This window comes from Baudoinia panamericana (assembly GCF_000338955.1).
Source record: "Baudoinia panamericana UAMH 10762 unplaced genomic scaffold BAUCOscaffold_10, whole genome shotgun sequence".
NCBI classification, from domain to species: Eukaryota; Fungi; Ascomycota; class Dothideomycetes; order Mycosphaerellales; family Teratosphaeriaceae; genus Baudoinia; species Baudoinia panamericana.
The window spans coordinates 319885-336749 of record NW_006911266.1 but is presented as its reverse complement, the minus strand read 5'-3'; the positions used below and the strand labels follow the sequence as shown (position 1 = coordinate 336749).

General features: G+C 55.4%; 10 protein-coding genes across 10 annotated transcripts; 5 read left to right on the top strand and 5 right to left on the bottom strand.

The window, feature by feature from the left end:
* Nucleotides 1-6: 6 nt before the first annotated feature.
* On the bottom strand, nucleotides 7-1561 carry BAUCODRAFT_212585 (uncharacterized protein). The gene is made up of 2 exons (XM_007680715.1): nucleotides 979-1561; nucleotides 7-882 (listed from the first exon to the last, which is right to left on the bottom strand). Exons 1-2 carry the CDS (start codon nucleotides 1341-1343, stop codon nucleotides 15-17), a joined length of 1233 nt encoding a protein of 410 aa, XP_007678905.1. The 5' UTR covers nucleotides 1344-1561; the 3' UTR covers nucleotides 7-14.
* A 219-nt stretch (nucleotides 1562-1780) lies between these two features.
* Nucleotides 1781-2236, bottom strand: BAUCODRAFT_150102 (uncharacterized protein; the record flags this gene model as incomplete). The annotated part of the gene is made up of 3 exons (XM_007680714.1): nucleotides 1781-1956; nucleotides 2014-2115; nucleotides 2185-2236. 3 exons carry the CDS (start codon nucleotides 2234-2236, stop codon nucleotides 1781-1783), a joined length of 330 nt encoding a protein of 109 aa, XP_007678904.1.
* Nucleotides 2237-2467: 231 nt separating this feature from the next.
* BAUCODRAFT_212605 (uncharacterized protein) lies at nucleotides 2468-3871 on the top strand. Its single transcript, XM_007680713.1, has 2 exons — nucleotides 2468-2566; nucleotides 2662-3871. Exon 2 carries the CDS (start codon nucleotides 2712-2714, stop codon nucleotides 3759-3761), a length of 1050 nt encoding a protein of 349 aa, XP_007678903.1. The 5' UTR covers nucleotides 2468-2566; nucleotides 2662-2711; the 3' UTR covers nucleotides 3762-3871.
* Nucleotides 3872-4352: 481 nt separating this feature from the next.
* On the top strand, nucleotides 4353-5426 carry BAUCODRAFT_212668 (uncharacterized protein). Its single transcript, XM_007680712.1, has 2 exons — nucleotides 4353-5120; nucleotides 5185-5426. The coding sequence occupies exon 1, from the start codon at nucleotides 4449-4451 to the stop codon at nucleotides 5115-5117; it is 669 nt and encodes a 222-aa protein (XP_007678902.1). The 5' UTR covers nucleotides 4353-4448; the 3' UTR covers nucleotides 5118-5120; nucleotides 5185-5426.
* A 244-nt stretch (nucleotides 5427-5670) lies between these two features.
* Nucleotides 5671-6598, top strand: BAUCODRAFT_567438 (uncharacterized protein; the record flags this gene model as incomplete). Its single annotated transcript, XM_007680711.1, has 2 exons — nucleotides 5671-5830; nucleotides 5893-6598. The coding sequence occupies 2 exons, from the start codon at nucleotides 5671-5673 to the stop codon at nucleotides 6558-6560; spliced, it is 828 nt and encodes a 275-aa protein (XP_007678901.1). The 3' UTR covers nucleotides 6561-6598.
* Nucleotides 6599-6636: 38 nt separating this feature from the next.
* Nucleotides 6637-7739, bottom strand: BAUCODRAFT_124609 (uncharacterized protein; the record flags this gene model as incomplete). The annotated part of the gene is made up of 3 exons (XM_007680710.1): nucleotides 6637-6987; nucleotides 7049-7279; nucleotides 7398-7739. 3 exons carry the CDS (start codon nucleotides 7737-7739, stop codon nucleotides 6637-6639), a joined length of 924 nt encoding a protein of 307 aa, XP_007678900.1.
* Nucleotides 7740-8252: 513 nt separating this feature from the next.
* BAUCODRAFT_42721 (uncharacterized protein) lies at nucleotides 8253-10454 on the bottom strand (the record flags this gene model as incomplete). Its single annotated transcript, XM_007680523.1, has 1 exon — nucleotides 8253-10454. A coding segment is annotated over one exon (2202 nt), but the record flags the coding sequence as incomplete, so codon positions are not given.
* Nucleotides 10455-11291: 837 nt separating this feature from the next.
* Nucleotides 11292-12839, top strand: BAUCODRAFT_75053 (uncharacterized protein; the record flags this gene model as incomplete). Its single annotated transcript, XM_007680617.1, has 2 exons — nucleotides 11292-11716; nucleotides 11828-12839. The coding sequence occupies 2 exons, from the start codon at nucleotides 11292-11294 to the stop codon at nucleotides 12837-12839; spliced, it is 1437 nt and encodes a 478-aa protein (XP_007678807.1).
* Nucleotides 12840-12986: 147 nt separating this feature from the next.
* Nucleotides 12987-15362, bottom strand: BAUCODRAFT_212469 (uncharacterized protein). Its single transcript, XM_007680709.1, has one exon. The coding sequence runs from the start codon at nucleotides 14940-14942 to the stop codon at nucleotides 13134-13136; it is 1809 nt and encodes a 602-aa protein (XP_007678899.1). The 5' UTR covers nucleotides 14943-15362; the 3' UTR covers nucleotides 12987-13133.
* Nucleotides 15363-15917: 555 nt separating this feature from the next.
* BAUCODRAFT_212495 (uncharacterized protein) lies at nucleotides 15918-16439 on the top strand. Its single transcript, XM_007680708.1, has one exon. It carries the CDS (start codon nucleotides 16014-16016, stop codon nucleotides 16254-16256), a length of 243 nt encoding a protein of 80 aa, XP_007678898.1. The 5' UTR covers nucleotides 15918-16013; the 3' UTR covers nucleotides 16257-16439.
* Nucleotides 16440-16865: the final 426 nt, after the last annotated feature.

Here is a 16865-nt window from a genome sequence, read left to right as displayed (position 1 = left end):
CGACAGAACTAAGATCACAACCGACTCCCACCCTCACTCGCCGCCCCAACCTTCGTCCCGGCCATCTCGTACACCGCCTTCTCAACCGCCGTAATCATCTCCTCCACCTTCCCATCCCCCGGCGGCAACACCTGCGTTCCAAAACACACCGCCAATCCGGCCTCTCGATCCACCGTCCAAAAGGTGTTCGTAATCCCGCCCCAACTTAGCGTCCCCGCCTTCCGCCTCGGACCGTCGGGGCAGTCGTGCATGATCATCACGCCGCCAAGCCCCCAGTTGACGTCCCATTCTCCACGCCATTCGCCTATCACCATTGTCACGAATGGGGAGCGGAAGAAGCCCTGTAGACCCTCTTTTGCGCCGCCGGAAAGCTGCGGGGTGAAGCAGGCGTTTAGGGTGTCTGGTTTCAGCAGGCGAGGGGTAGAGGAGAGAAGGTCTTTGAGGATGAGGTTGTAGGAGCGCATCGTGCCGTAGCAACCGTGTCCGCCGAAACAACCTGTCGAGCCCGTATTGATGAAGGGCTGGGTGAAGGGTGCTAACTTCCCTTCGGGCGTGCGCGTCATCAACTGCGGCACCTTGTCCTTGAACGTGGGATCCTTGTATGGCCAGAACGTCATATCGTGGATGCCTAGCGGGGCGAAAAGGTTCGTCTTGAAGTACTCATCAAGCGTGGTGCCTGTAAGGCGTTCGATGAGCAGACCCGTCCAGTCCAGACCGCCGGAGTACTGCCACGAGGTTCCGGGCTCAAAGGTGAACGGGTAGTTGAACCGTTCTTGCACCGTCGCGCCTGCGCCGGGCTTACGTCCGTGTATCTCGGCCCACTTTTGGAGTTTCGGGTCCCAGACATCGTAAGGTTGGCCGTGTGTGTGTGTTACCAGGTGCCTTGATACTGCGCGTCAGTGTTTGGTATTGGCATGGACCCTTGAGAAATGATAGGATGAAGGAAGGGGGCAGATGAAGGAGGTGAGGGAGGGTTACCGAAGCGTCACAACACCCTTCCTCTCCACCACGATCGGCACGTTCTTCTCCTCATCGAACCCTTGCAGGAGTGGCTGGTTGCAAAGCTCGGGGAGGAGCGAGCTGACGTCGTCATCGAGCTTCCACAGGCCCTTTTCGACGATCTGGAGCGCGGCGATGCTGGTTAGGAGTTTGGTGCTGGAGGCTAGGAGGAGCATGGCATCGTGCTCGATGGGCGTGGAGGAGTCTGGCTGCGCGGTGCCGACGGTGTGGGTGTATGTGAAGGAGCCATCTCGGTTCGTTGCGCAGACGATGGCGTGTGGGATCTTACCATCCTTGAACCCTTCCGCAAGTGTCGATTCGAGCTTCTGTTTGGTGGATGGCATGGCTTGCGTGAGCGGGGGCGGATGGGTGAATCAGGGCTGAAGCTACACAACTGGTATGATACGCAACTCGAGGGCTTCGACTGTTTAAGCAGCTGGCCGACACGAGGCTTGATGACCTCAAAGCGAACGCAGGGGACAAGAAAACTGGCTGTTTGGATGGTGTGAGCGAGCGTTTCTCAGGTGCTGCTGTAGAACGAGCAGAGTGATTGTGGCAATGTCCAGATTAGGTAGAAAAGTGCGAGGATGCTCGTCAGCTAGTCAGGAACACCCAAGCTGTAGCAGAGGTAAATGCTCCTGCCGAGATTGTCAAGTGGGGAGTTGTCTATACCGAGAGAAGTGGAGCCATAGCTATACGCCGTTATATGCGAGTGCCTTCAGTGAGAAGCAAATGCAGTGGAGAGGTCAGCAAAGAGCCGAGGTACAAACGTTGCCTTCACTCATCGACCGTCCTGCGCCAGTAGGTCGTTGACAGCTTTTACCTTGTCCTGAAAGCTTTGCTTCTTGTCGGTTCGGCTGCCGACGCGAATGTCGCTCTGTATTCGCACGACACCGTTTGCGTGGAGTAGGCTGTGACATTGTCCGATGATGCGCATGCACTCGTCCCACGAACCTTCTGCGCCGACTTTAGTCGAACTGGGACGGAGAGGATGCCAAATCAAAGAGCACTCACCAATTGTCGTTCCGGCACTATGCATGCTGTACTTCACGCCAGACTGCTTGAAGAGGCGCTGGACTTCCGCCACTTCTTTCGAAACACTTGCACTGCCTGTGCCTATTGGGACGATACAGACATCGGCGCTGGCGTTAGCGTGGCCGACGACGGTCTATGAGATCCTCTCACCAGCTGTGCACGACGAGGGAGTCGGCAAGTCCAGAGGCTGCTGACTGGCCATGTTGCTCATTATGTGTTGAACCTGAAGTGCTGAATCCGCAGTTTGGTGGAGGACGTGACAGTGACTTTTGACACAGCCGCATTCGTCTGCTTCGTGAGAGTCCTTCGAAACCATGTAAAGCTTGACAAGTTCTTGAGAATATCCGTCCAGTTCTGTAGATTATCCTAAGTCAACCTTCACGGCAGTCCCCTACCGGTAATATGCATGAGGCACAGGTTTGCCACTCGCATAGGGATGTTACACAGCAAGGAGATCTGACACTGACGCTTGGGCTGGGGCGAGCCTTGCCTCCGGACTGGCACATACATGTGTCTCCTCGTGAATAGTCGGGTAAGTAGCGGGAGAATTGGCACCACCAACAGAACCATTAAAGTGTCATCCGTAGAGCTGTACGGGCGTAATCGTTGACTTGCCAAGCGGTTCAGGATGCTTCCCAACAGCAAACAACGTGCGCGAACCAAGTCATCACGAACCTATGCCCACAACCATGGCATGCCAATCTACTTTGAAGGTTGCTGCATACAAACGTGATTCCGACGGTCTGCTTGAGTTCGGTCTCTCATGTAGCTCAGACACTGTGGGCCGCTGCGAGCTGGAATACCTGGCCGAAGGTGGCGCAAATGTCCTGTTCATGATCAGATTAGAAGCTACTTGCGGCAATGAATGCACCCAGAGCCAGGTCACTGGCAAACTGTTGCGTCTCAGAAAGGCGAATAAAGGTCCTCAGCCAAGTACGCAGGAGGTCTTCCAGACCATTAAGCAGGTCTTTGAGCCACTCTTCACAGCCCACCAGGTCTTGGAACACGAGCTGGTAGCGCTGAGCCCACAACTCATCATGGTGCTAGATCAACATCTGAGCAGGCTTGCCCGCCCACAAGCGAGAGTGGGCGAACATCTAGATGAGAACGAGGCCTTTGGGATCTTAGTCCCGGACATGACCCCAGAACCCGAGGAGGAGCTTCTGCAATTCAAGCCGAAATGGCTAGCTCAGTCACCGAGTGCGCCGTTGGAATCACGCAGATGTCGGACATGCGCTTTCCGAGCACGGCGAAAGGCGTCAAGTTGCACTACATCGACTGATGCACAGGAAGTGTGCCCATTAGCGCTGGTCAGCACTTCTCAAGAGATTCGAGCGCTCGCAGCCACGGCACTTACCTCAGATACCAGGCTTCAGGCCTATGTTACAGATAAGCCGCCAATTCTTAGCACCCTCCTACAAAAACAGCAATCACTCGACCCAAACGGCGTTCTACGAGTCGGGGATGAAGCAGAGGAGATAGCCCGTCTAACGCAGGCCATGACCCTAAGAGACTGCACACTCTTCGTGCTGGCAGGACGATCTGAGATAGTTGCCAGGCTAGGTGACCTGGATCTCAAAGACGCCGGGAAAATCGCGAAATGGCAAATTGCGGAGACAACCTTGATCACCGAAGGATGGTATACGAACGAGGAAGCTCCGGGCATGTGGCAGCCGGAAACGATATGCTGTTTGCGGCCGCCGCAGCCCCCCGTCAAGGCGCCCTAGACGGTGTCCGGTACACACGACAACATCTAGGGTAATGTCGGTGAATGCTTCCCGCAGTCGGAGTAACAAGGGTCTGCGACTCCTCAGTCTAAGGAGGTTGTAGATTCTCTGACATGCTAACGGGCTAATACGCCGTCCACCAGAAGACTTCGCAGCAAGGATCGCTCAAACAATTTATGTCGTTGGTGTACGGAGACCTCAAATGTATGAGGCTGCGATTTAAGGCAGCAATTCCGCGAACCATTGTAACATCGGCGATTCATACGCCGTCTGACACCGATCAGGAACGCGCGTGAGCACTGCGACGGACCTCCGGCATCTGGAACCACAGCTGCCAAGAGCATCAACGATCAGGTCAGAAGGAGACGGCGCTGTTCCTGTCTCAAGCAACCCTCGGAAATGGATGTCCAACATCCCAATTGGGCGCGCGTTCCGCGTCAAGATTAAGAACAATGGATGGCGGGGCAAGCTGTACGTCACTGCCCTCGTGCTCATTCTTTGTTTAGACTGTCTCGCGATAACGCTCCCGGGACTCTATACAAATGTGGTGTCCCCACTGGTGATTGGTAATGTTGCGCTCGTTGTTTCCTATTCATAGTACCTCTCTTGGGTCGTCGATGCGCTGTTGTGACCTTGGGCTTCGACTCGGTTGACTTCTACCGAAGTTTGCGGTTAATCCTGCCCCTCATGGACGGCTCAGCAGCGAACCATGTCCTACGCCTACCAGAACTTCTTGAGGTTATACTCCTAAGCTTATCGCAGAAGGATATCTTGTTATCTCAGCGCGTCTCTCGAAGCTTCCGACACACGGTTCAGGGAAGCGTCAATCTGCAACGAGCACTCTTCTTTGAGCCGGACTGGAAGCTTGAAGGCCGAGTCTCTTTCAATGCCTACCGGGCGAACCTGACGCCAGGGAAGAAGCCGGAGAACAATCGACTCCTCCTTCGAGCCTTCCCGGGATGCTATCCTACTGTAACTCTAGTAATTGTGAATGACTCGCCTACTCCGAATGAGATGGACATTGGCCGGCGCGGTAGCGAGCACTGGTCTTGGGACGTCTGTATCTCGTTCCCTGCCGATACCATCCCGACCTGCTCTCAAGCCGCACTGTACCCTGAGGCGTCCTGGCGACGAATGTACTTGTCGCAACCACCATGCCAGAACCTTCACCTAGTTCGTCGCTGGCAACGCTGCGCCCTGCCTGCCATTATGCGTGAGCATGGCATCACAATGGGCGACTTCTTCGAGGAAGCCGTGAGTGCGAAGCTGAAGGAGCTCTGGCATCACAGCTATATCAGTAGCGACCGCGACTGGCATTTCGAAGGCAACATCAAATGTAGCTCTCTTGAGGAGTAAGCCGTAAGACCTCAGGATGCAGTGGATCGATGACTTGTCGCAGAGGAGCTGACAATCATTCTTGCAGATCGCCGAGGGAAGCCGAAGAATCTGCCGAGATCTTCACCGGGTATGTCTTTGAACGCACCGTGCGAAACGGTACAGCCAGAGCATTCAGCGACGACTGGGACCCGGGGAGGACCGCCGGCTTCGCAAGAGCAATGCTGTAACCGAGGAGCAACAGGCTTCCACCCTGGAGGTTCCAAACAAAGATGCGCCCTGGAGTCTGCTTACCTGCGGTTGCCACGGGAAGGTTGTACGAACCAGCATTATGCTATAGAGCAGAACAAAACATATCACGTCGCTTGGCTCTTCGCAAGACAGACGCTCCATCTCAGCATGAGCTCGCCCACAGAGTGTGCAACGGCCGGGTTCACTTCGGATGCTCGGCAAGAGAAGGCTCGGGCTCTCGGCATCGCCAATGGTTCGCTTCTCCACACCTCAACCTGTACACCGATCAACGAACGAGTACAATCTTCACAACCTTTGCCGTTCTTGAGGAGCAGCGTCAACAATGGCTGACGCCCTACCTTCCCCGCCGTTTATTGACATAGCTGGAATTCACAACTTCCGTGGCATAGGCGGCGAACATGCCGGTCCCGGCCTTGTTTACCGCTCTGCCGACCCCAGTAAAGCGACTAGAACGGGCCTCCAAAAGATGAGCCAGGATCTAGGTAAGGTCAGTCGCACATGCACTCGCATGTGGTTCTCGTAGGATACTGATCATGCTGGCCAGGCATACGAACAGTCTTCGACCTACGTTCCGCGCCAGAAATAAGGCGAGAGGTCAAAGAATGGGCCAACGTTGCGGTAGACGATCCTGAAGTCTTCAAAGAGTACGGCATCACCCGTGAGTGGGTGCCCGTTTTTGCAGAGAAGGACTATGGCCCGGAGCAGGTCGCCATCAGATACAAAGAGTATACGCGGTCGGGATCGGAAGGCTTCGTGAAAGCGTACCATGACATCCTCATCTCAGGCGCGAAGTCCTACAGCAAGATCTTCCGGTACATGGCACAGGACAAGCCTAGTCCGCTTCTGGTGCATTGCACGGCTGGGAAAGATCGCACGGGAGTGTTCATTGCGCTCTTGTTCATGTTGACCGGTGCTTCGGACGATGAGATTGCGCGAGAGTACAGTCTCACCGACCTTGGGTTGAAGGAGCTGAAGCCGGTGTTCATTGAGCGCATCCTGCAAAATCCGGCAGTTGGGGCCAACCGGGCGGGCGTAGAAAATATGGTCAGCAGCAAGAAGGAGAACATGCTGGCAACGCTACAAATGATTCGTAAGGACTTCGGCAGTGCGGAGGCGTACATGAAGAAGTATTGCGGTTTAAGTGATACCGAGATCGACAAGGTGCGCAGGAACGTTACGGAAGGCGCCCTGGTGAGCATGGGTAAAGTATAGCCTTCAGGTTGCGTCTTCTCATCCCGCAGGATAGAGCTGCTGAAGCCACATTAGGCCTCCAAGCAGACATGCTGAGCTAAGATTCCAGCATAAACTCCTTCAAAAACTTCGCTAATCTCCCTGCCTTCTCCAACGCGAGACTATGACCGCATTCTTCAAAGAGCTCACTGCGCTCTACCTTCTGCGCGAAGATCAACGCACACTCCTTCACCTTCGGTCCGAAGAATTCTGGGGCGCCAATGGTCATGACAGGGATGGTCAGCTTCTTCTTCGCCAATTCTTTGTTAATCTCCGCATTCTTGAATGCCGAGCGATACGTCTCCAAGATCCCTCTGAGTCCGCCCGGTTGTTTGACACACTCGATCCAGTGGTCCAGCGCCTTGGGTTCGATGGAGGTAGGGTTGTAGCATTCTTGCTTGATGAACATCTAGTCCAGCTCGTCGATATCAGCATCGGGAGCGGGTACAGACCTCGTTTAATGAACTCACCTCCCAGAACTCTCGCTCACGCCCTTGGATCAGCATTTCAGGCACATGCGGCATCCAAAAGAACGGCAAATGCCAGCACCATACGCCCTGCTGACGGAACTGCGCCGACACATTGTCGGGCGTCCAGAAGGACGACTCTTCGAGCCCGAAGCCCGAGAGCAGCATCTCGCAGAACGACAGCTTCAGCACACGGTTTCGATACTTCGCTGCCACCGCATAGGCATACTCCTGCTCAACGACCACACATCAATGACGGTCCGACCGTGTAGACTCGCACAGTGCTTACTGCTACACAGTCAGCAACCCGCTCAAACCACCACATGCCTCATACGACTCTCAACGCACCCGCTCCCCTATCTTCCCCATGCACGAAGAACCGCTCATGACCCAGTTGACTCATCAACTCCGCCACATCGTCCGCATTCTCCCCGCAATCGTAACCCTCGGTAGCGGGCGGCTTGTCGGTGTACCCAAACCCACGCAAGTCCGGGGCTACCAACGTAAAGTGTTCCGTCAGTAGGGGAAAGAGTCTGTACCAGTAGAAACTGTTCTTGGGCGTGCCGTGCAGCAAGACAAGTGCAGGGCCTGAGCCGGCGGTGATGTAGTGCATGCGGATGCCATTGATGCGGAGGCGGCCGTGGTGTACGGGTTGGGAGGCGTGGTCGTAGGTTTCTGCTTGTTCGGTCGACATCTTGCGAAATGGTTGTGATCGCTCTGCTAGCTGTTGCTTCTCTCTCTGGAGACTATGTAGTGTACAGCCCCGCACGTGTTACATCATCTCTTGGTTGAGGTCTGCGGATGTAAGGATCATTGGACAAGAGCTCTTCGTGGTTGCTGTTGCATGTAATGCACACGCGCGTGAGGCTTTACAGCATATTGTAAGGGCTGTAAGGTTCTTGAATAGCAGAGTGGATTGATTACAGTATCTGGCGAAAGAAGCAGGAGTTTGTCACGTGGAAGAAGCACGATACGTGCGGCCTGTTGGTTGATTGCTGTTACAATGAGGATCTCAACGAAACACCGCTACGATATATGGATGGGTATCGAACAAGCCTCCAACTCCAGTAAACCTTGATCCAGCCAGCGCCATGCTAATACCATTTGCTCAAGCTGGTCATATACGCCGTCGCTAACGACGCACGCCGCATCAGCAACTCCAGTCCCGTCATAACAGCCATCATCTCGTAACAGCACCGTCACCCTCCTCCCCAAAACTCAGCATCCTAACCTCACAATCTTCACTCCCACTCGCCACTCTACTATCGCTCAACCACGCGCACGTCACCGGTCCCGCGTGGCCCGCAAACGTACGCTCGCACTTCCCCGTCCGCGGGTCCCAAACCTTCATCATCCGATCCTCCGACACGGAGATCAGACGCAGGTGGTCAGCGGCCAAGGCCCAGATCCCCTCGACGTGGCCGAAGAAGGTGCGGATGCAGGCTTGGGCGCGTGGGGTATGGGAGTTGGTCAAAGGGTCGGTGGGCAGGGCGACGAAGGCGGAGTTTGATGCGGTGGTTTGTTGCTGTTGTTGCTGCTGCTGTTGTTGGTTCGACACATGCACATCCCAGAGTCGGATCGTCGAGTCCAGAGCGCCTGTGAACATGTACCGTGGCGGCGCAGGACGGCTGTGGTCATTCGGCCAGAAGGGTTCCGGGCATGGCACTGGGCTTGCGCGGCGATCCTGTGAGAGCTGGCCCGCTGGAGTGAAGGAGCTGACACTACTAGCATCGTCGTCCTTATCCACGGGCGCGAAGACAGACTCATCAAGCTCGAACTCGGCGGGCATCGGTAGCACCTGCTGGACCTGCCCAACATGACCCTCGAAAACTTTGACGCATTCGCGAGTCTCCAGGTCCCATAAGCGGACAGTCAAGTCATCGGAAGCGGAGAACAGTGTCCGCGAAGCCTCGTCGATGCGCACGCAGTTGACCCAGTCGGTATGTCCTCGGAGCACGAAGGTCTGCTTCGTAGTCCACTCCCACACGCGGATCGTCTTGTCCTGCGAGCCACTTGCCTGCCAGCGCCCATCTGGGGAGAAATGCAGCGTTATGATGCCTTCGCTATGCGCGTTAAAAGTGCGTAAACATTGACCGGTGTGCCAGTTCCACAGCTTGACAGTGTTGTCCAGACTTCCGGTCATCAGCTTCTTCTCGTCGAATTGCAGCGCTCGGATGCCCATCGTGTGTCCGGTAAGCGTCCGCACGCACTCGCCGGTGTTGATGTCCCACACTTTGGCCGTGCTGTCGTACGATCCGGTGATAAGAACGTTATCCTTATCGCAGAATTGCAGACACATGACGCCGTTGGTGTGACCTTTGAAGATCTTCGTGCTGCAACGTCCGTACTTCCATGCCGTCCCAACCTTGAAGCGGTCCTTGTACACGTCCTTCCACGGTCGACGCTTCGGCGTGAAATACGAGTCTTCGTGATCCGTTACGAGGTCGGCAGAGACTGCGCGGGAGCACACACGCTTGGCAACCTCAGGCGAGCCGATCCCGCTATCGGCAGGACGCTTCATGCCAGTATTCGCTGGTGCGTGAGGAGCGGCAACTCCGAGTCCTTCAGCAGCCAATGGCTCTTGCGGAATCGGTGTAATGGCCGGAGACCACTCGTTCAGGCCTCTGCCGGCTCCTCTTAGCTGAATCTGCCTCTTTTCTCGTCTTAATCTCCTCCTCTCCAGCAATGGTAGACCCCAGCCACATTTGGTGCACTTCCTGTCAATATGTTGCTCGCACATCTTGTGCCACACCACGTCATCGTCCGCCATACTGCGCCATCTCTGACTAACTTGGGCAGCTCTGCACAGTGAGGGAGTATCAAGTGAGCACAAGATCTTGAAACCGAGTTCGGGCGGTAGAGCGGAGAGAAAATCGATCTTGATCAGGTTCTTCACGTTGGCGGAGATGAAGGACAACTGTGGGAAACAGCATTGAGTAAGGATGCCTTCGAGCATCAGGTTGCGATGCTTTGCAGGCGCAGCAGAAAACAAGGACCAGACGTGTGATATGGCCTGCTGATCAGACTGTGAGAGACTAGCCAGCTCGTTCTGCAACTGTTCCATTGACGGCTCGTTTGCCTGCCGCCGGCACTTTAGGTCGGGCCGATGACGGTAACAGAACTTTGTGCTGCCCTGCTGCGTGTCCTGCGACTGCGCATGTGAGGTGGTATACGATGAGCTTCCGGCAGGATTGTACTGCATGGGTATGTGCTTGGTGAGGAACGGTGCGACGGCCTGTTCAGCATGCTTCGAGCTGGCAGGAATGGCGATGTTCTGGTCCGCTTCTTCCACGTCTTTGCGGTACCGATTTCTCAGCGTCTCGTGATCGTGGTCGTGGCGACATAGTTCGCCTTCGCCATGCTCATGATCTTGGTCATCATCGACGCCTGGGGTGGGCTGTTGTTGGCGCAAAGGCATGGCATGCACGTTATGGTAACCCGGTGCTCCCTCTCGATACGTGCTTGACGTGGGATTGCGCGATGCTGATGCCATCTTGGCAGGCCAGGCGTGTCTCACATTCGTAATGTGGTCAAGAGGCCACTTTGTCGCCCCTTCAACACCTGACGGACCCAATGTGTCTTCAATCCTCAATGCTACCTTGATGTTCGGGTCCCGCGGTGTCTGGCCGGTGGAGGAAGAGAATTGTTACGCCGTTGGACTCCGAGAGACCGTGTTTTCCAAAGTGTCGTGCGAGGTGTGAGAAGGCACTGTCTGTGAACCCTTGTGGTGGCTTGCTGTGTCGCCTTGCGGTGTGCGAATGTCGTGCTTTGACACAACCCTGCCGGAATAACCAAGTTGCCGATTACGCCACCGGCCTGGCTGCTCAGGTAAGCGGAGTCTGCTTGGTTTCGGCTAGTGATCCGTTGATCACGTGCTTGGACCGCTGGAGTGTCTCAAGCGACTGGTAAATGAATATGGGACGAACGAAAACCAACCACTTTCGAGTCTACGTCTCTGGGGCTTTGCCTTCCTCGGTATCAGGTTGTGATATTGGTCTGAGACTTGTGGCTTGGAGCCAAAACAATTGGGCACTAGTCCTCCGGCCCGTCTGCGCCGCCCCAAACGTGGCACCGCATGGCGTAGACTGTCGTGTGCTTCAGACCAGATCTTAAATACCGTCAAAAGCTCGTATCTTAATCATGCGGGTAGCGATGCTTGCACACACCGGCTGCTTGACAGCATGCTGCGACGGACATGAGATACACCAGAACATGAGACCTAGCAGTTTTGGCTACCAAAGTAACAATGAGTGACTCCGAGGCTTCATCCGAATCTGCCTCTGCCTCGCCCTCGCCTCCACCTTCTCAAGAGGCGAGTTTTCATGGAGTCATCAGCCTTGAGCACCTCGTACGGCACTTTGTGACCGCAAAGAAATCATTAAGCTCTACTACTCATGTGTGGCGGGCAAACGAGCTCGTTACCAGTTCCCGCACTCTGATAGAGGAGATTGCAGTGCTCAATGCACGTAATGCTTTCGCCCGAAAGGGTGTCGACGACCAGATTGACATTCTGTATACCCTCAAGCACGGTGTCGCGCAAGTGGGAGAGGTTGCCGCGGATGAGTTCCAAGCTACTATTGCTTCGCTTGACAAGGCGAACGATCGCCTGCAGGAGAGCTTAAGCAAGCTGAGGCAGACTATCGTTCACGCCTCGCTGCAGAGAACGCAACAGTATCGTCAAAACAACGAAGGTGATGACGACGACAATAATGATGAAGATCCTAATGATGGCAACGAGAGGACAGAAGAGCAGCCATCTGTGCCAGAGCTGAAGACCGGAAGAGGAGCCAACAAAACGCTCTACGACTTTATCGACGAGACACGCCACGAAGACATCACTGACGCCATACGGACCTTGATCGATTCCTTCGACACCGCCAAAAGTGAGCTAGACAGCACTGTCAGTATCTTCGACGACTCTATCCGCGTCATTCTCGACACATTGCAGGAAGGCAACCCAGCCAACAGCGGACCACAAGCCAAACATACACTCTACGATGAACCACCACCAAGCGTACCTCAGCTCTTCCGGGGTCTCGAGGAGCACGCCGCCGAGATGGCGTCCTTACTCGAAAGCTTAGTCAGCCACTATGACCTCTGCGTGTCTGCTCTGAAGCATACCGAAGGCGGTGGCGAAGCTGCCAAGCTGGCCATCCAGGGCCAGGAGCTTCCCAAAAGTGTGTCAGGTAAGGAAGAAGACTCTCTGTATCGCAAGACCGCTCCAGAACCAATTAGCGAGACCGAGCGGAACGATATGCTCCGCGTGCTGAAAAGCGACGCCGCCCAAGTCGAGGAAGTGACAGCGGAGATGAAAGACCACACCGAGGCAATGGAGTCTCAATACAACTTCCTGCTTATGCACACCTCGAACGCCAGGTCCACTCACAGAGCCCTCCGCGCAGCTGTGCACCAGCTCCACAACATCGAAACAGCAATCCCGTCCCACCTCGCCGCCTCCCACGCCCTCCGCGAAACCTGGCACGACATTCGCGCCTCCATTGAAACACGCAGCCAGGAACTCGCCAGTCTGACGGAATTCTACGACGGCTTCATGCGAAGCTATGCGAGTCTGCTGCGGGAGGTGGATCGGCGCAAGGCAGCGGAGGAGAACATGAGGAAGCTGGCTGCGAGGGCGCAAAGGGAACTCGATCGGCTTTATGAGGCCGATAGGGAAGCGAGAGAGGAGTTCATGGCGGAGGTGGATCAGAGTTTGCCGGGCGACATTTGGCCGGGTGCTTGGGCGGGAGGGAGAAGATGGGTCGTGAAGTCAGTGGATGTGACTGCGAGGGAGTGATGGAGGGATGTCTAGTGCAAGCAATCTTACATTACCGGCCATAGCGGAGCAAACTTGTGGTTGACGTAATTGCCTCAATTGGATATGCTTCACAGATATGGACAGTGGCAAAGTTGGCTCGATAGCAGTTGAAAGGTGCTCACATTAATTGACACGGCCTTCGAGCGGATATGTTCCTTCATAGTCTCACAGAGGAAAAGCTTGTGAGTAAGCAAGTAACTGACCTTCACAAGCCGAGACCCCAAACACCACGCTTGCTCAATACCAAGACATTAGACCTGAATACAAAGGTCATCACGATGCATACGCCGGCGGTGCTTCTCGTCCACCGGTGGCGTCCTGTCCGTCATCTGAACCAGGTCGCCACAGTCGTCCCTGCGGCGTCTTTTCCTCGGCGACCCTGCGCGCGATCTCCGTCGCCATCTTCATCATCCACGCCTGCTCCAAGATCCCCCCACTGCTACCTTGACCGTCAATTGCGAAAGCAGCAGGTGCCAGATTCCGCAGGCTGACTTCCGAGGACGATCGGGCGAACGTTGGAGGCTTAGGCCGTACTGGCAGCGTTTGCATACGTGGAAGGGCTTGCCGGGAGCCGCGCTGCTTCGGCTCGTCATTGCGCTGACGTGTTTGCTGCTTCTCGGGCAGATAGAGTGATGCACGTGGTGTCTCATCATCAGCCGTCTGATCGACATGCGCAGCGTTCTGAGCACGGGGCGTGACGGGTCGGCCTCGAAGGGTAGAATCTGCTGCTGCTCTGCCGCCGGCATCCGACGCAGGTCGCTGAAACCCGACTTTCTTCCGCGGACTACGGGGAGGGGTCGCGACCTCACCGTCCCGGAACATGCTGCTTGGCAGACTTGACGGTTCCGTGGCGGGCATGCTTTGGTTAGCTGAGCCACTTGCGCTCTGGCTTGCACTTTCAGCATACCCGCTGGAGACACTGGCTGCATCGCTCGCATCCTTCTCCCCTCTGTCTTTGCGGAGGTCGACGATCCTGTTCTTCCGCTTGCGAGCCGCGCGTGGGCGAGACGTGGAGCCCAGCGTGTACGTCGTCGGTGCAGAAGCCATGGTTGCTAAACTAGGCCGGGTCGCTTGCGAGAGTGAGTCTGAAGCCTGCGAGGGCGCAGACGAAGACCCAGCAGAGTGACTGCCTAATGTAGACTGAATCCTGGAAAGGGTTGCCGGCCTGTTAAGAGGTGTGCTTGCGCCATTGCTTAGCTCGCCACGATCAGCTGCGTTTGCCCAGGCTCGGTACACTGTGTCCCGCATGCCCGGCGTGAAGAGGCTCAGAGTCCGTTGACTCTCAGCAAGCGCAGCAAGTCGAAGAAGGTTCTTCTGAGAGAACGAAGCGTAAGTCTCTGAAGGAGTGTCCAGCGTGAATGGCGCGACACCCTCCAAAGGGTCTCCTTGCGCGTCCAGAGGTTGCTGCGCCGGACTCGCAAATGGGTCTATTGGTGCCGGTCCATCATATTCTGCTTTGCTTGGCTCTTGAATGTCGGCTGTCTGATGCTCCTGGCTCCACAAACGCAAGGACAATTTGTGAATGATAGCCGGCAGGTCCTCCATAAACAGAGTCCGCAGCTGGCTCTCAATGGTTCTTTGCAGGTAGTCGCGTACAAAAGGTATGGCGTCGAAAGTGCTCGATACCTTCAGCGACTCCAGCGGGTCATTGCGGAAAACCAAAGTAATACCCTTCTGCTTCGAGAAGACAAGGATCACAAACCCACTCAAGCGTATGTCCGACAAGGTGATCTGCAATGGTATAGTGAGTCCACTGCTCGCAGCTAATGGCTGCGGACTGGCGAAGCTCGGCTTCGTACTCAGAAAGGTATTGAGTGGGTTCGCCTGTACTCGCGTCTTAAGCGTGAGATAGGCATCACCGCTATAGCTCATCTTGAAGATACCCCTGAACCGATCTTCTGCGAGGTCGCCAATCTCCAGTATCTCGAGAGAAGGCGGCGTAGACCCGAGGTTGAGCTCATTGACCAAAATATCATCAACAATGATTGGAGGCTTCGGAGACTTATTCAACGAGTTGGTGAGCATGTCCCGCACCCTCTCAGTGTCGGCAATGAGCGGCGACCAGTTGAAATTGAACGCCATACTGCTGATTGTCGTTTGCGACGGGGCCTGTTGAGAGGCCTGCCTACAGCGCTATTCCCGACTTCTGTGGCCCGCCTGGTCGCGTGACCGTTTCGATATCACTCTGTCCTGCGCCTTATCGTATGCTACGGGGACAATGCCGCGCCTGATATGCCCACCATTGTTGCCATGACATTACTCATGTCATTCAGGATGAAGGTCTTCCGACTGCTCGGCGCGATGCTCCTTGATGTTTGCGTTCTGAAACATTCGGGACTGCGATCCAAATCCGGGCCGAAGCGCGTTGAACCCAGCCAAGATCGGAATAGCTCAGTCGGCATGCTCGACGTCGTTCCCGAATCTACTCCTAGCCTTCACCTACTTCGTACACCACTCATAGAGTGATCAGAGCACCGCATTTCGCGGCATCAACTTCAGGCACATTGAAACCCATCGAGCCGTGGTCTCGTTTTCCGCGGCGGAAGGATGCTATCACCGGATTCGCCCCGTGAGTCGAAGGCGATCAGGCTAAGGTACGCAAGCTTCCTGGAAGCGTGAACGCCCTTCTACCCGCGCCAATCTGCTCCGAGCTCAGTCACGCGCACCGCTTCGATACACATGTAACCACGGTCATGTATCTCATCGGACATACGGTTGTACTGAGGCGGCCTCAGGACGCTCACCGCACGAGTGCAAAGACCTGGTGCCTTATGATATTGCAAAGATTTTGTGGCACTAGAGCTCTATGCTGACTTCACCGTACACAAAGGGCTGTGCTATCGAGCTTGGTAGCTCCGCTCTAGCACAATCTCAGTTCCGCCCGTGCCCGTTTGGACGCGGAAGCCTGGTCAAGTCACCGTATGTGTTTTCGTTCTCCTTCAGAACGGCGGCGCCGGAGTAGCGTGCAGCTCGTCATCGTGAAGCGGGACCTCCACCAGGAACCGCAAGCATGCACCCGTCCATTCTTGTCGCCGCGATGTGATTCGCTACGCGGTTGCTGGCAAAAGGTGGTATTCATGATTGCTGTATACCAGCACTAGCACTCCGGACACCACTTTATTTCCGCATCTTTGCGGCGTACTCAGACCGCAGATGGTGACGGTACGAACTCAGGTACAGGCTTTCACACGTCCGATGGACTACCGCGTCTTCAGGGGGACTTCTCTTGACGAGCATCTCATTGTCGCCAGGCCAGCACAGGACAACCGACTTGGACATTACATCACACGGCTTACCCTTCGTAGTAGCTTCGCCTTCTATCGAGGCAGGGGTTCGCCCTTTAAAAGGCGGTGTAGGTTCAAAAGCCACTTCGTCCGCGGCCTACACTCAGCGTGATGTTACGGCTTTGCGTATTCAATCTCGCCCGGCACGATAGGCGAGGTCTTCACGCACGTCCCACGCTTGTGGCTCCCTTTGCCAAACACACCTGCAATCACAGTCGTAGGGCTAACGAATCTTGATAGGGCTATTGCTTAAGATTCATCTGGCTGCCGCGAAAAGAGGTGAAATGTTACCAACGTCCTCAGATTTTATATTGCCGCCCGCTTCTCTCGCTTTCAGCACTTGTGACCTCGTACGCCCTCTCCGTCTGAATCGCAAGCCCTAGACGACTGCCCTTCCCTTGCTTAGTGCGCTTGACTGGTACGGTCGGCATAGCATGTCACAATGATTCCCTCCAGATGATTCACGCCCCCTTCGTGGCATGGTTGGCAATGGCAGTGTGAGGCAGGCGACGAGTGCTGCTCAAGTCGCCTCCGCGCCCTGCTGCGCAGCAGTCGTGTGTATAAGACGACGTTGTAAGACAGCAGAATGTCTGGCCACCTCGATTAGAGCAAGCAACTGGTCCTCATACATCTGGTTTGGAGACAGCGGAATACAGCACGCTGAACAACTGTTTCATAACGAAGAGGCCACTATCCCAATCAAGGCTCTTCACCGTAGCAA

What these genes read in the sequence shown, in the direction of transcription:
- BAUCODRAFT_212585 (XM_007680715.1), bottom strand. Translation starts at nt 1,343, where the DNA reads ATGCCATCCACCAAACAGAAGCTCGAATCGACACTTGCGGAAGGGTTC. An exon ending in AAGGGTGTTGTGACGCTTCG is followed by an intron (nt 883 to 978) that starts GTAACCCTCCCT and finishes CGCAGTATCAAG; the next exon opens with GCACCTGGTAACACACACAC.
- BAUCODRAFT_212469 (XM_007680709.1), bottom strand. Translation starts at nt 14,942, where the DNA reads ATGGCGTTCAATTTCAACTGGTCGCCGCTCATTGCCGACACTGAGAGG.
- BAUCODRAFT_212495 (XM_007680708.1), top strand. Translation starts at nt 16,014, where the DNA reads ATGGTGACGGTACGAACTCAGGTACAGGCTTTCACACGTCCGATGGAC.
- BAUCODRAFT_212605 (XM_007680713.1), top strand. Translation starts at nt 2,712, where the DNA reads ATGCCCACAACCATGGCATGCCAATCTACTTTGAAGGTTGCTGCATAC.
- BAUCODRAFT_212668 (XM_007680712.1), top strand. Translation starts at nt 4,449, where the DNA reads ATGGACGGCTCAGCAGCGAACCATGTCCTACGCCTACCAGAACTTCTT.